Source organism: Dipodomys spectabilis, unplaced genomic scaffold, assembly GCF_019054845.1.
Source record: "Dipodomys spectabilis isolate Male_0828 unplaced genomic scaffold, ASM1905484v1 ptg000783l, whole genome shotgun sequence".
NCBI lineage: Eukaryota > Metazoa > Chordata > Mammalia > Rodentia > Heteromyidae > Dipodomys > Dipodomys spectabilis.
In genome coordinates, this window is record NW_024871460.1 from 19,195,103 (window position 1) to 19,211,357 (window position 16,255).

Sequence of the window (16,255 nt, forward strand, 5' to 3'; positions counted from 1 at the left end):
GACCGGCACGCCCGGCAGGGAGCGCGCGGGGAGGGTCGCGGGCACCGAGGCCGGGCCACCCGCCAGGCGAGTGAGCGAACAAGCGGACTCCTTGTGAAACACGCCTCCACCCGGTCAGCCGCCAGGACCGAGATCACGCGGCCGCCAGGGACGCACAGAGACGCCGCCCACCGAGAGCACGCGGAAGACGGACGCCCAGGGCCAGAGGGCGACGTCCCCTGCAGTTCCCGTCGGCCAGGCCCCGCCCTCTCGCGCTTATGTAATAGCGACGCACTATCATTGGTCCACACGACCGGAAAAGCGCAGGCGTGCACGCTGGGCGGGGCGAGGAGGCCTCTGCAGGAAGGCAAGGGGGCGGGGACCGCCAGGCACCCGAGCGACTGGGAGAGCGCGGCGCGGCGTGCGCGTGCACGAGCGAGCTGGCCTGCCTCGGCTCCGGCAGCGGCGGGCGCGCGCGGTCGCGGCGGCGGGTGTACGCGGCGCGGGCTGTTGTGCTCCCGGCTGTCCTCTTTCCCTTCCTTGGCGGGTGGAGGAGGCCGCCGAAGCGTTTCTGGGCGCCCTCCAGCTTCCTTCCCTCCGTGTCTTCCGCGGCCCTCTCGCGCTGCGCGGCCTCTCAGACGCAGGACTGTCCCGGCCCGGGTGAGCGGGGGCGGCGCTGGCGCCTCAGGACGCCCGGGAACCGGGTGGGGGCCGGCCAGTGGGGGGCCCGGGAGGTCGCCGGCGCTCCGGAGACCGGAAAGGGGGTCTCGGCGCGGGGCTGCGGGATGGAGGAGGAGCCCGGACTCCGGGTGCGGAATGGACGGGGCGCTCGGGCGCGGGCCAGGCCCTGCAGGTGGCCGGGTCGCAGGCTGGCTCTGCGGGAGCCGCGCCGTAACCTCAGCCGCCGGCGACTGCAGCCGCTCGGCCTCCGGGAGGCGCGTCTCGGGCCACGGGCCGTCCGTGAGCTCGGGCGGGAAGGTGAGGGCTGGTGGCCGGAAGGAGGAGGGGGGCTCCCGAGGCGGGAGAGGGAGGCCGGTCGGGGACGGGGCGCGGGTGCAGCCGGGTGGTTGGAGCGCTGGGCGAAGGAGACCTTTACCCCCTCCGCCTCCCTCGCCCCTCGCCCCGAATGGGTGCCTTTTTATTTCATCTCGTCTTTAAGGCTGGGATCTAGATGTGGAGCGCTGAAGGAACGTCGTCTCCCTCTCGGATGGTTCCTGGAGAGTGCGCCGATTTCCTGGATCCCAACATCTTTTTAGTGACTTTTGTTTTAAAAGGATCTCTGGGGCCGGACTGACTTGTTGCCCGAGCTCCTGATTTTCAAAGTTAACGCGCTTCTCCCCCCACCCCCTGGGAAAACTGCACTTAATCAGAGGCACATGAAAATCCAGCAGGTAGCAACTTACATAAACGACTTCTTGTCGCAGGAATCCAGGACCAGTTATGCATAAGATTTTTGTAGAAAATCGATTGGCTGAAGAGCAAGTCCTACATTGAGCTGTCCAAAAGCAGGTGGTTTGTGGATTTGCACTTCTGCTTTCGGAAAGGAAATCAATGCAGTGTGCTGTCAAAAGTTGGAGGCCTACCCCACGCAGTTAACGTGTTTCATTCAATTTCCTTTCCCTAGTGTGGTTTTCTGTCTTAAAAATAAGAACACGACTACTAGTTTTTATTAAAGCCTTACTATGCCTTTCTTGTTACTGGTGTTAGGTGACATCGGAAAATGGGTTAAATCTGTTGTGTAATGTTTTACTTCAGAGAAGTTTCAAAGGCAAAAGTTAAAAATAATTCTGCTTAAGATAATTTTTGGAATACATCACTGAAGGAAAATATTGCCAAAATAATTAATTTTAGATACCGAGGAAACTTTTGGAATTAATGGTCTGCCATTCTGTGTTAAAAAATAATTTTAAATTAAAGTTTTAAATCATTAAGTAATTGTTTTTTAAAAAAATTTCCATGAAAGATGTTTTCGTATACATAAAATACATTGTGTAGAAGAACTAAGATGCAGAAAAACTGAAGTATTTTAATATAAGGTCTTGATACTAATACATTGAGACAATTAAGAACACATCCAAATATGCTTTTTTTATTTTTATTTTTTTGGTGCCAGTATTGGGATTTGAACTCAGGAAACTCGAACTCTTGCTTGGCTTTTTCACTCAAGGGTATGGCTAAATGGAGAAGTCTTTCTGTCTGCTTCAAACCCTAGTCCTCAGATCTCAGCCTCCTGAGTAGCTAGGATTACAGGCATGAGCCACTAGTGCCTTGCTTTAAAAATACTTTTAGTATTGTATAGCTTAGAACTAAGGCTTTGATTTTAAAAAGCGAAACTAGAAATTTAATCTATTTTTAAAGACTTTAGTGTCAGTTACATGTAAAAACCAAAAAGTTTGTAAAGCAAAGACTGATACTAGCTTAGTTACTGTCTAGTATCATTCTCTTTCATTTTAAGTTATGGAAATTTATAATCTTAGAGGACTATCATGGCTAGTAATATTTACCATTGATTGGTGGGAGTCAGGTTCTTAGGCTAGCATTTTAAACATTTTGTAATTGCTAGATGGTCAAACTGCTTAAAGCTTTGGACTACATGTTACATTTTCAATTTACTGTTTAATGACAAGAACTTACCCAGTCAGTGTGTATGTGTTTGTGCGCGTGCTCATGCGCCCGTGCACGCACGTGTGTGTGTGTATGTGTGTGTGTATGTGTGTATATGCACACGTACACATTCATTCAGATACCCTTTTGGGTGGGGAGGGAAGCTCAGCTGTCTGTCAGAAAAGCTTTTCGCTTTATTTCCATCAGGGTTCCGATAAAAAATAGCCAGTACTCTTTCTTGATGAAGTTGATGTTGATCCTTGTATGTTTGTGTTTTGCAATGATTTAAAAGTTTAAAATTTAATTACAGTGCTAGTTCGAGCAATACATAGGAATTCTGTTTAGGATCCAAATTTAATACATGTAAAAGCACTGGAGACTCATTTATGGACGTTTTATGAACCAGGTTTAACTTGCTGTGTCTACTAAAAGTCTTCATTTTTTTTTCTTAAGGGTCCGGTCATGGGGTCTGAACTCTGGGCCTGGGTGCTGTCCCTCAGCTCCTCAGCTCAAGGCTAGCGCTCTACCACTTGAGCCACAGCACTACTTCCGGCTTTTTTCTTTTCACTTATGTGGTGCTTAGGAATCAAACCCAGGGCCTCATGCATGCAAGGCAAACACTGTACCACTGAGCCACCTTCCTAGCCCCAGTCTTCATTTTTTTTAAGGGAAAGTACGAGAAACTTTTTCTGGTGACTTATTTAACTTATTTATTCAGTTATTTATTATTTAGTTCAGATCATCAGTAAAAAGTGTAAAGGGTACCTTCCATTGGGTTCAGACTTTTGCTGTTGTTGCTGTTGTTTGTGGAACTTGAACTCACAGCCTGGGCACTGTTCCTGAGCTCTTTTGCTGAAGGCTAGCTTTGTACCACTTTGAGTCACAGTGCCACTTCCAGTGTTCTTGTGCTTAGTTGGAGATGAGACTTTCCTGTCTGGGCTGGTTTGGAACCTCAACCCTCAGAACTCAGCCTCCTGCATAGTTAAGGTTATAGGCATGAACCACTAGGATCTGGCAAGTTCAGTTTTTTAGCTGGAACTCAGTATTGCTTTATAATTCAAGCAATGACCAGCTTTTAAAGAAAAATTGGAATAGTCCATTAGTTTTTATTAAGACCAAGTATTTCATAGTTTCTATAATCTCCTTTAGAAAGATTATCTGACAGCTCTGATTTAAGAATCACATGTTAGAACAGAGAATTCTGGAAAAGAAGAAATGCCTTTGCAAAATAACCAAATAAATGACATGGAAACTAATTCTTTTTTGAAGGGGCAAACTTTTTTTCTTTTTCTTTTCTTTTTTTTTTTTTTTTGCCAGTCGTGGGGCTTGAACTCAGAGCCTGGGTGCCGTCCCCGAGCTGCTTTTGCTCAAGGCTAACACTCTTACCACTTGAGCCACAGCTTTTTCTGTTTATGTGATGCTGAGGAATCGAACTCAGGGCCTCATGCATGCAAGGCAAGCACTCTACCACTGAGTCACCTTCCCAACCCCAAGGGGCAAACTTTTGGAGATAACGTGAAATGAACAAGTCAGACATACAACTCAATATATTTCTATAACTCTCAGTACATATTGTAACTAGCACCTAGTTAGGGTTCAGAACATTTTCAGCACCCCATAAATCACCCTCCTGTCTTGTCTTCCTAGTCCTTACTCCATAAGTGACAAAGTGACTTCTTTCACTATAGCTTGGAAACTTTACACAATTTATATTCTTTGTTACCAACTTCTTTAACTCTGAGATTTAAACATGTTACTTTTAATAATCATTCTCTTTGAATGCCAAATAGTATTTCATTGTGTATGTGTATATACTTACATGTAAACATTAACACAGACATACAAATTATATATCCATTTTATAGTTGATGAACATTTGAACTGTTTTTAATTTTAGAGCAGGTGTTATGGACGTTCTTATACATGTCTTGCTATATATACACATATTTGCGTTTTTGTTTACTACAAGAGAAGCATAGACAAGTTATAGCATAGACAACTACCAGCCAGGTTTCTACAGCTACTAAGATGTTTAAGTCTAGTAGCATGTGTGTGAGAACCCAAACGTTTCCATTGTCAAACATTTCTATAAACTTTAAGGCTTTAACTCTGAGAACATTACTGTGCTTAGATAATGCTGTACTAGCATAAATAAATGACTCTAATGACTTAACTTCTGTTTTTAGATATGGCTCGTGGACAGCAGAAGATTCAGTCTCAGCAGAAAAATGCCAAAAAGCAGGCTGGACAAAAGAAGAAACAAGGACATGATCAAAAGGCTGCTGCCAAAGCTGCCTTAATATACACCTGCACAGTCTGTAGGGTAAGGGGGCAAAAGACAGTTTTCTTGTGGGTACTTGTTTTACTGTAAACTGGTTCTGATAGGTTAAAATATTGGAACCATGGCAAGTAGATGGTTTATTTAAAATGGCACATCTGAGAGCTGGTTATTTTGGAAATGCATTTTCTTCACCACATTCAGCAAATACTTTTGCCTGGCTTCTGTGGCCAGGTATACTTCCCTAAGTGTTAGGGAAAAGGAGAGAAGAAAAAAATTCTTTTTCTTATGAAGAAAGGCATCTTCTTAAGGACAGTATATACAATTGATTTCAAATTTTATAAGAAAGTCACATAATCCTTAGTTAGATCTTTGTATGAGGCTGTCAGAAACACCTCTGGTTATTGTATGATTTTTTTCCCCCCACTAAACCAATATTTAGGGTGTGTATTAACCCTACGTACAATATATTCATGTTAAAGGCTCTGAATAGAATTAATATATTCTACAAATTTGAAGAGTAGAAAAGAAGTAGTTCTGTGTGGTGCTTATCCTATACCAAACACTGATGGGGGTGGGGGGTTTAGCTATATCTACTCAAATTTAATTTGCACAACAGCCCTATAAGTTATAGTGCTTTTAGTATTATACAGAAGAGTAAGTTGAATTATGCAATCAAATGACTGTGGGTAATCCAGCTAGTATGTAGAAAGCTGATATCTGAAGCAGGCAGTTTTATCCTGGACTACTATTCCACACTACCTTTCAAAGAAGTGCTTTTAGAGTCTCAAGTCAGACTTCTTTTGGCTTGTTTGTGTAAGCTCACTACCTTTGGAGTTAAGGAATGGAAGTGACAAAGAGAAAAAGTGTAGTATGGTTGGACCAGTATTTATACCCACATACAGAGTAGGATTTTTTTTTTGGGGGGGGGGTGGGGGTCCAGTCGTGGAGCCTGAACTCTGGGCCTGGACACTGTCCCTCAGCTCTTCAGCTCAAGGCTAGTGCTCAACTACTTGAGCCACGGTGCCACTTCCGGCTTTTTTCTTTTTGCTTATGTGGTGCTGAGGAATCGAACCCCGGGCCTCATGCATGCAAAGCAAGCACTCTACCACTGAGCCACCTTCCCAACCCCAGAGTAGGATTTTGAGAGCTTGTTTGGAGGTTCTAGCAGGGGAATGCAGCTACTCTTATACCCTTGACCGAAGACCGGTCCTCCTCTATTGGGGATGGTCGTCCTCTTCTACCGAGCGCGCAGCTTCGGGAGGGACGCACATGGAGCAGTGAGGGAGGAAGGGGACACCCGCCTAGCCAGCCAGATCAGCCGAATCAACCGTGGTGATCAATGGGGTGACTGATGTCACAGCCGGATCACCCTCACATCCCAGAGTAGGATTTTGATAGAAGACAGAGTTTGTCATCTTTGGAGCCATTGCCAGTTAAATCAAGTATTTAACTGTACAAAAGTTGTCATTAATCTAAGAGTAAGGGAATCTATTACTCTCAATATCTTATTTAAAAATCAACTAGGGGGATGACAGAGTGACAGGGGAATCTGGTTAGCATGCATTGTTTACATGTAAGCAAGCTCTCCTGGTACAAATAATACAGGCTTATTAAAAGTAAACTATGTAGCTTTTTATATTGAGCTTTGAAATCCTCAGAATAATGAAATTAAGCAGCTTCTTGTTCTGTTTGGAAAGAGTGAAAACAAATTTCATTAGTATAGTAATGAACTACTTTAACCTGAAAGTACAAGAGTAGTTGACATATTTAAAAACAAAAAACCTTGCTAAGGGAAGTGATGACTGTATAGTATATTATTTGAAAGCTGAAGTATTTGTTACTGAGTTAAAACACAGATCTCAGGCAAAGTAAACTCAGGTTTTACTGTATGAGGATGATAGGAACTAGAGATTACTGTGAAGGAAATCTTTTATAAGAATTCGAGAAGAATTAAAGTAATACATTGTCTGTTTGGTGTTAATAAGGTAATCACAATATTCTGTACACATTTTTCCATATCTGAAAATGTGGGGATGTTAGGAACGTCTTTTTCTTAAAGTCCTGCTTCATATACAAATCAGTAAATTTTAGGACTTTGTAGAATTCTGATGATTTTCTCTCAAGCAATTTCAGAGTTTTAAAACACAGTTTGTTTTTATTTCATATATAAAGTCTGGCTGGGTTTTGTTTTTGTTTTTTGCACAATTTTTAGACACAAATGCCAGACCCTAAGACCTTCAAGCAGCACTTTGAGAGCAAGCATCCTAAGACTCCACTTCCTCCAGAATTGGCTGATGTTCAGGCATAAAGTTGTTTACAGGTAACTAATTTTTTTTTCTCTTGGTTTGTGTCAGGTTTTAATATAAGAGTAATACAATTTTGTAACAAATTAATTTCTGCCTTCTGAGACTTTATTTTCCCTATTGAAGTTAATATTAACTACATTACTAGTGCTTAAACATGATTTCAAGTTCTCTTCCTTCATGATTGTTAAAAGTATTTCCCAGACCATTTCCTTTCCATGTGTTTGAAACATCCAAGTTTTGCTATTATAGTCAAAATTAGGGGGGAATGCATGGAAGCTGGCCAGCCCTGGACCCCAAAGCTGCAAGAAAATAGTTATTGAAAAGTATCTGAGCTGGGTGCCAGTGGCTCATGCTTGTAATGTTAGCTACTTAGGAGGCTGAGACCTGAACATCTTGGTTCAAAGCCAACTCAGGCTGGAAAGTCTGTAACCACCAAAAAGCCAAAAATGGAGCTGTGGTTCAAATGGTATACTTCTATTCGTGAGCACCAAAGCTTAGGGACAACGCCTACACCCTGAGTTTAAGCCCCAGGACTGGGGGAAAAGTATTTGAAGGTCTTCCCTGTAGAAATGATACAGAATAACTTCCTGGTTATTTTACTTCTAGTGAATAGCAGTGCTTCTAACTAATTAAATTATAGTATAAAATATAGGCAAACGCTATATAAACTTGTCTTAAAATAATCAGTTTATTCTTTCTGTGTGTTTGGTATTTCCTCTGACCTAAATGGTATTGTTTGTTTGTTGAGAATTATTTTTTTAAAGTATATTCGTATCACATCCCATTGGCAAATCTCTCAGTGACTGATTGATACTTGATACTTCAGATACTTGAAGTTCATTATTAGTTGCATTTGTTCACTGTAAATTTTTCCTTATGTTTTATAGGTGAATTCATGACACCTTGATTCTTCTACTGTCTCAGACCTTAGGTAACAAACCTGCAGCTGCTTTTCTAACAAACTGTTGATCAGCAAAAATAAAGGGGCTACAGAAACACTCATTTTTATGCTGTTCCCTTTTGAGCTTCATGCAAAGACAATTCTGTGTAAATGTACAGTTGACTCTGATTTGGAAATCTGAAAATCAGTTCATCCTTGTTAAAAAAAATTTTTTTACAATGTAATTATATTGATGTTCATATTGTGTAAAATAACTCATTTAATAAAGTAGTACTTTGATTTTACATCACAGGACACATGGTTCTAGAAATTCTGTTCTAACTTTTCTTATTTGCCTTTTAAGAATCTAATAATTCCTTAGCTAAAATTGCAAGTACAATTCTTATCTCCCTTTCTCATTTATTCATTAAAGATTCATTTGTTAAGGTAGTGTATATGATTTTAATGGCAGCTGATGATGTAGGTTGAAGAGTAACTTACCTGCTGCCTTAGTATATTGCAATTATGTGCCATTGCTCACCTTTGATCATTTCCTGTGTTTGAAGTTAGAATATTTAAGCTTGATGTAACTAGTTCTAGCTGCCAGCCAAGGTTGCCTGTAAACTGTGATTGGATTGTCAGTGAACTCTTCTGAAAGATTAGGTTGTGAATTGTATGCCATAATGATATAATCATTAGGCCAGTTGTTTAACAGAAAATATGATGGGAACCAATGTGAATAGGTAAAGATCTGCATTTTATAAAGTCCATGGGATTCTTTGCAAATCGTTCAAGTTCCTTAATTTGAAATGGGAACAACTTCTGAGTTTTTGGAAGTTGCTATTTGGCCAATTTTATGAATGGATTTTTGCATTTAACAGGAAGATTAGAATGATTTATGGCTAGATAATTCTGGAATACTCCCTCTCCTTTCTACACTAAGTAAAATATTCATTTTAGGGATTTACTTGTGTTGGTTCCTAAAATCAAAGCCTATTTGTACAGTATGATTTCCATCTGAACTAGAAAAGTATTAAAGTAGGCCAATATCCACATTCTTTTGGCTCTGCCTATGGGGAAGTAGTTTTGTTGAGCTGGATGAGGTAAAGCCTACTCAATTAAGCAAGACTAATTTTAGTGTTCTTTTAATTTGCTTTTATCAACTATTATGCAAGTAAAACTGCTGTAGCTCAGTTTGAAATTGAAAAGTAACATAGCAGGAAGACCACTAGCTGCATGTCTGATCCTGTGGATGACAAAATGCATTCCCTCATGCTCTATGTCATCACTGCACTTGTTTTGTAGCTTTGCTTACTCTTCCCACCGTGTTTGTCTTCATTGTAAGTTGGAAGTAATTGATTTGTAAGGAAAGCTTCAATGCCCGTTTCTTAGCAGCTCCTGTTCTTAGACCGTATTTTTAAAAATGTAGTCCTTTTGTTTCATGTATTTAATTTCCTAAGTTTCATACTTAGTATCTAATGTTTCCTAATATGTCAATTACCAGAACATTAGAATTTTACCTGATTTCTTGTGGCTATCACAAAAGTTCTGGTTAAATTTCAATCTAAAATTTAAAAATTTGAATTTTAAAAAGTACTTTGAGCATATGTATGTTTATTTTTAGTAACAAATCATTTAAAACCCCTCACAACTTTTGGTTGATTTTTTTTTTTCTGATGTAATTTAGAATAAAAGCTTTTTGTCCTTGTATTCAACTCTTTTATAAGCAGCTGAAGACACCATATTTAATTCTATCTCAGTGACAGGGAAAGTAGTTGGCTCAATCTAATATGAGACAGTAGTTCTTAATATTGGGATCATTAGTGCATTTCCCTTTTAGTCTGTATGAGTTAAATCTGCTATATGGAAAAAATTACTACAAGTCTTAAACATCTTTATTACTTAATTGAAGATTCTTTAACAGATCACCGCAGAATTTGTTTTACAACTATTATGGTGTCTTCAAAGACTTAAAATACACTGAGAGAATTGGTCCATTTTGTACTCTGTATTTACATTAGTTGCCAAAAGGAATGGGGTTAAGATTATACTTGTTTCCATTCTCTACCTATGGATATGCATCCCCATGTTTAACTGACATGGGGTCCCAGTTGTGTGCTGAAATGTCTTATTAAAGAAGATGTTAAAACTAAAGTAGTCTTAATTTCTTTTGCATTTTAAGAGGTTTTTATATTGCCTCTACTTCCCCTGCCCTTCTTTCTATACTTAAAATTGTCTTTTGAGTGTAGCTCAATAGTACTGAGTGACAAGAGGTTTAATTTTTCATTGTTTCCCTGAATTCTTTGTCTGAGTCTCTAGAATACTTCTTGAAAATAAACTGAGAAAAGTGGTCATTTTGAAATAAATGTGGGGAAGTAATTGACATAAAAATAATATGCAGACAAATGTTTAGTTAGTTCATTGAATTAGACATTGACTAAGATTTGAGATAACTTTATTAAACTTAATATTGAAGAATCTATAAGTAATCACAATATAATTCAAATCTTGAATATAGCATTATTTAAAGTGGAGCTTACCAACATTTTTGTTTACCCCCCAAAACCCCTTTATTTTTTATTTTTGTTAACGTATAAAATATCCTGTGCCTGTTTTGAAATGTGACTAATGCAAAGGCCTCTGAATACTGAAAAATAACTGAAATGCCATGTTTAAATTACTCAGTATGGATTAATTGGTTCTAGTTTTCTAATTTGGGGGCTTTCTGTTGTCCTTGTTTATAGAGTATATTAATGAAGATCAGCACAAAGGAGGTGTGTTAACTGACTTTTACATCCTGACCTAGTTCAAGCTATCCTAATTTTACCTCAGAGCTTTCAGAAAACTTGTAAGAGCTTTCACTGTGGATTTAATAAAACATCTGTCTACTAGACTGGGAAAACAGATGTTTTATTAATAGAAGTTCATCCTGTTAATATTATTGATTACCATCTTAAAACTAAAGTATCTTTTTGTTTTAAATGTTCTTTCATTTTTTTTACTGTTACCATTTTTCCCCCCAACCATTTTTAGCCTTAATTTTTTTGTATATATATGCCTTTAAATCTAAAATCTCTTATCTACAGGTAGACTTCAGTTTTTTTTTTTATTTTCAGTATGAAGTAGTTAAATCATTACTTTGTAATCAGTTTTTATGTATTATTAGTATTATTGCATTTAATGGCCTAGATGATATAGGTCAATTAGGTATCTCAGATTCAAGATGGGAATTGCATTTTTGGAATCTGTTAAAATTCAGATTGCCAGAAAGTAGATTATCATCTTTCCCTTACAACAGTGTGGATAGGTTCCTCAAAATAAAGTATATGATTAGGATGACCTTAAGTCCTGTTTTGCACAAAACAACCTTAGTTCAAATAGTTTAATATTAAATATAGAGTTAATAATAAACATTATGAAATAGTAAGGTAGTACTTCCTTTTACTTACATACTAACCAGTTTCTGTGTCACTTGTGTCGGACAGATGCTTTTTTTAGATGTAGAATTTTGAGATTTTTATAATGCCAGAAACTCTTACTCAAGCGAGAACACAAGATACTGGTATTTTGTTGTATTTTCTTTATTGAGACAGGGTCCCTCTGCGTAGCCCAGGCTGGTCTGGAACTCAGTGTAGCCCAGGCTGTCCTTGAACTCAGTGGACATCTTGATTCAGCCTCCCAAGTGGTAGGACTTCAGTATACCACCTGCCCAGCACAAGGTTTGTGTTTTAACCCTTCATCTTAAAATGTTTTTAATCCTACTGACATTTAGATACCTAATAAAATGAATTAGGTTCCATCAACATCCCATTTGAGATATTCATATAAATTTTACCAAGTCAGATAATTCCTTCATTGTCTTTCACCCAAAGGATTTATGTACAGTGGCCAGTTGGAATGAGAGTACTGCGTGTGGGCACAGAACACTTTCACTGATGCAGGAAGGAGAAATCAGCTACAAATTCTGGGCTTTACTATTGAGAACTTTAACAAATCTTTCTTTTGGAGAAGAGGACTTTACATAGATTTGAATTCAGGACCTACCCTACCACTTGAGCCACAGCTCTAGCCTTTTTTGCTGATTATTTTTCAGGTAGGCCTCATGTTTTTCCCCAGGACCAGCCTTGGACACCATTCTCCTACCTGTGGCCTATGTAGTTGCAATGACAGGTATGGTCCATTATACTTGACTTGCTTTGCTGAGGTGGAGTTTGCCTGACTCTTTGCTTCAAACCTCACATTTTCTGCTTCCCAAATAGTTGGAATTATAGCTTGAGCCTAAAATTTTCTTTTGAGAACATCTTAATTTTGAAATAATTTCAGACCTGTGGCAAAGGTCAGTATTTTTAATATTTTATTCATCCAATTGGCAGTTTCCCATAAATCTTACATTACTATAATATTTGTCAGAACTCAGGAACCAGTATAAGTGTATTTCTGTTATCTCCAGTTTTTCCATAATTGCCAGTTTTTCTGTTCTAGGATCTAAGCCAGAACACCATATAGTTCTCAGTTGTCATTTCTCAGTCATCTTTGCTGTGTGGCAATTTATCAGTCTTCCCATTGGTTTTTGTGACCTTGGCGGTCTTGAGGTACAAATGGTAGATGTAATAGAATATGCCTCTCTGGATTTATTTGGTAATTTTTCTCCTGGTTTCACTAGTATAACATGGATTTTTGAAAGGAGACCACAGAGGTAGGTAGTACCCTTCTCATCACTTCATCTTGGGGACACATGTCATTACAGGTGTTCCTAGTAATGCTACCCTTCATCACTTGTTAAAAGTAGTGTCTACCAGGTGTCTGCACTGGGAGGTTACTGGTTTCTCTTTTCCTTGGGCAGTTTTGGAGACATAAGTACAGCTCTCACTTAAAACGCATAGACTAATTTAATTTTACACTCGTCAGAGGACAGAGTATGTAAATTTGGAGTTCTTTCATAAAAATTGTTTTTCTTCCCATGTATTTCCTCCCATATATTTATTTACATACATATATTCGTATGAACTCATCATCCAGTGGCACATTACTTTGTTGCTCATATCATCCTAGCTTTGTTATTAAGGAATCTTCCAGGTTATTGTCTATGTCCCTTCTATGTGCTCCATCCTTCTGTTTTGCTTTTTCAGATTTTTTTTTTCATGTTTAATATTGTAAGATGCTCCAGGCTTATCTAATGTTTCCCTGTTCCAGCTGTATAATGCATCATTTTCCCAGAGATGCCTGATTTATTTTATTGAATTGTATTTATTTTATTGAATAGTATTTAGAAATGTAGATCCAGTGTGTTGAGTTTGCTTGGAGATTTTTAGTTAGGAAACATTGAATTTTTTCTGCCATTAGCTGATTGAAGATTGTTGTAAGATTATCCTTGTCATAGATCATTTGGAGGTGAGCGCTGAATAAGTTTTCCATACACATTACTGAAGCCTTTGCATTTAAGTGACAAACGTATTTATTGAGAATAATATATATCAAGTTGCTTTGTAAGCTGTAAAGCACTATATAAAAGCAACATATTACATGAAGAAATAGAGCAAAAGTCTATTCTTTAGGAATAAAAATATATTCTGGAGATCATGCATATACATAATTTCAGGGCAGATGGTTAAGTGCTTGGCATATTGTTTAGATGGTAACTTTGTGGGAATATAGATGTGATAGAACATCTAATGGAGGGAGATAACTATCGCTGAATTGGCCATTCATGTTAGAAAGGACAGGATGGTGGAGAGAGGATTAGGAACAAATGCTAAAGGCAAGGTGCTGGAAGCTGAGTGAACAGAAGCTTAGACTAGTACATAATGTGTCTTTGAGAGAGAGTGAGTGGGCCAGTCAGAGCTTCAGCTTGTGAATGAGTGCCTTTGAGCCCATGAATTAAGAGTGGGGAAGAAATCATTCGAGTGGGACCAGATTGTACAGTGTGTATACTGCAATAAATCATTCAAATTACTTTTGACACTTACCCCTTGGGTCCAGAGCAAGGGGTAATATGATACAGGGATGTTTGGAAGATTTACTTTTGCAGATGAAAAATTTGATACTGTTTCCATGGAAATGATTTTTTTTTTAATGGAGATTATTTTTACACTTTTCTACCTTCCTTGATTGATTACAGATAGTCCTTTATATGATTTAATAAGTTTTTAAGGTAATTGGGAATACAGATTAACAGAAAGAATTTTGCTGTATAATCATATGCAATACTGGGGTCCAAAGAGCTGTATTTAAGAACATTTACATATGCATTGAATGATGCCATGCTGCCCTTCCAGTACATGGTGTTGTCACCTACTTCATTTTAAGAGTCATATATTTCATTACATAAGAGAAATTTGGAGAATATAGTAAGGTTTAATTTTAAAATTTTATTATGGCAAAATCTTTTTGGTGAATAGTATCTGTCTTACACTTAGGCAGACTTGACCTTGGCTCTTAAGTATACATAGTAATTTTGTAGTACTTTAAAAATATTGTGTATGTACTGTGCTGTTTATTTAACATGGTAACAAGTGGACTTTAGTTTCTCTGTTATAAATGTTGTGCAAATGTGATCTTCTGGGTAAATTGCTGTAGTTTGAGCCATACCTCATGTTACTGGACATTTAAATTTTCTCTTTTATACAGATGGATATTTTCCCCTACATTTAGAACTTTATATTATAAAAATGTAAATGCTGGGCATCAGTGTTCCAAACATGCAATCCTGACTACTCAGAACACTGAGTTCTGAGGATCATGATTCGAAGCTAGCCTAGTCAGAAAAGCCTATGAGACTGTTACCTCCAAAAAGTTGGAAATGGAGGTGTGTTTCAAGTGATAGAGTGCCAGCCTTGAATGAAAAAGCTAAGAGAATGCTTAGGCCCTGAGTTCTAGTTTGAGTACTGGCAAAAAAAAAAAATCTTGAAATATTTTTATGGGAAATGTATACATAAGTACATGTATACATATACATACATAGTCATATACACACATTTTTTGTGCTGTTTTGAGACACAATCTGACTGTATAGCCTAGACTGTTCACTGTATAGCCCAAACTGCCTTTAGAGTCTTAATTCTCCTTTAGCCTCCTGACTGCTGGAATTACAGGCATGTACCACATGTTTAACTTTATAATAGTTTTCTTAAGGTAGAGAATGAGAGAGAGAGATGCAGAATAGCTCACACACATTAATGTGATATATATTAATGTGATAGTATTACAAAAAGTGCTAGCACTTTTTTACAACTAGTTGTTTGAGCATGCTATATTTCTTGGGTTGCTAATGAAAAGCATGACTATTTTGATAGTAGTAGGTAGGTATAGTCCTACTTTGTGAATTGTCAGCTGCCCATTTGTTGGACTCTTTAACTGTTCAGTCTGTTCTCCACAGTAAACTAGGAAAACTGAATGTTACCAGGCAGCATGAGATAATGAGAACCAGTTTTAATAGTACTAGATGATAGGTTCTGTTTACACTACGTGTTGAGTGTATTTTTCTTTTTTCTTTTCATTTCTTTTCTTTTTGAGACAGGGTCTCACTACAAAACTCAAGCCAGCCTTGAACCCAGATACTTCTGCCCCAAGTACTGAAATTACAGATGTGCGCCACCCCACTCAGCTCAGAAGTCTTAATTTCCAGGTGACTAAAAGTGTAGTGAAATTTGATTTTCATTTATTGATAACTACCTACTATGAAGAATTAGGAAAATAATTTTTACTACATTCAAATTAAATGAGCAGTTAGAATAATAATATAGCTTTTCACATTTCTAGATTTTTAGGTTATTTCTGATCTGCTTTTTTCTTCATTCTGTTATTTATGTACATGGGTTTTCATAGTAAAATAGTCTATATATAAGCTTTTGTTTTGATTAGCAGAAATATTATAGGAACATAGTTCCTTAGATATGCTAGAAGATTATAAAGCAATTTGAGTATAAAATTGTAGTCAAATGATCCAGTGAGAATTTGGAAAACACCTAAGGTCAGATCCAGTTCTGCTTCTTCCTATCTTGAACCACATTTTTGAGCCTACCATGTCTTTAAAAATTGAGAAACCAGGGCTGGTGGCTGTTCATGCCCAAGACCATAAAATAATAATAGAACAGAATATCCTACCTCAAAGGGACTTTATAATTTGATGAACCAATGCTGTAACATAAAAACCTATGTAGCCATTGGTGCTCAGTGACTCTTAGCTTTCTAATTGCTTTTCTTACC

The 16,255-nt window shown here is 38.3% G+C and overlaps 1 protein-coding gene across 1 annotated transcript; it reads left to right on the forward strand.

Annotated features, from left to right (window-relative positions):
• Positions 1-383: 383 nt before the first annotated feature.
• Znf706 (zinc finger protein 706) lies at positions 384-10,198 on the forward strand. Its single transcript, XM_042672960.1, has 4 exons — positions 384-639; positions 4,770-4,906; positions 7,077-7,184; positions 8,058-10,198. The coding sequence occupies exons 2-3, from the start codon at positions 4,772-4,774 to the stop codon at positions 7,170-7,172; spliced, it is 231 nt and encodes a 76-aa protein (XP_042528894.1). The 5' UTR covers positions 384-639; positions 4,770-4,771; the 3' UTR covers positions 7,173-7,184; positions 8,058-10,198.
• The last annotated feature ends 6,057 nt before the right edge of the window (positions 10,199-16,255 follow it).

Bases quoted from the DNA above. Each gene is read 5' to 3' on its own strand.
- Znf706 (XM_042672960.1), top strand. From the start codon at position 4,772: ATGGCTCGTGGACAGCAGAAGATTCAGTCTCAGCAGAAAAATGCCAAA. The intron at 4,907-7,076 runs GTAAGGGGGCAA...CACAATTTTTAG, and splicing joins ACACCTGCACAGTCTGTAGG to ACACAAATGCCAGACCCTAA.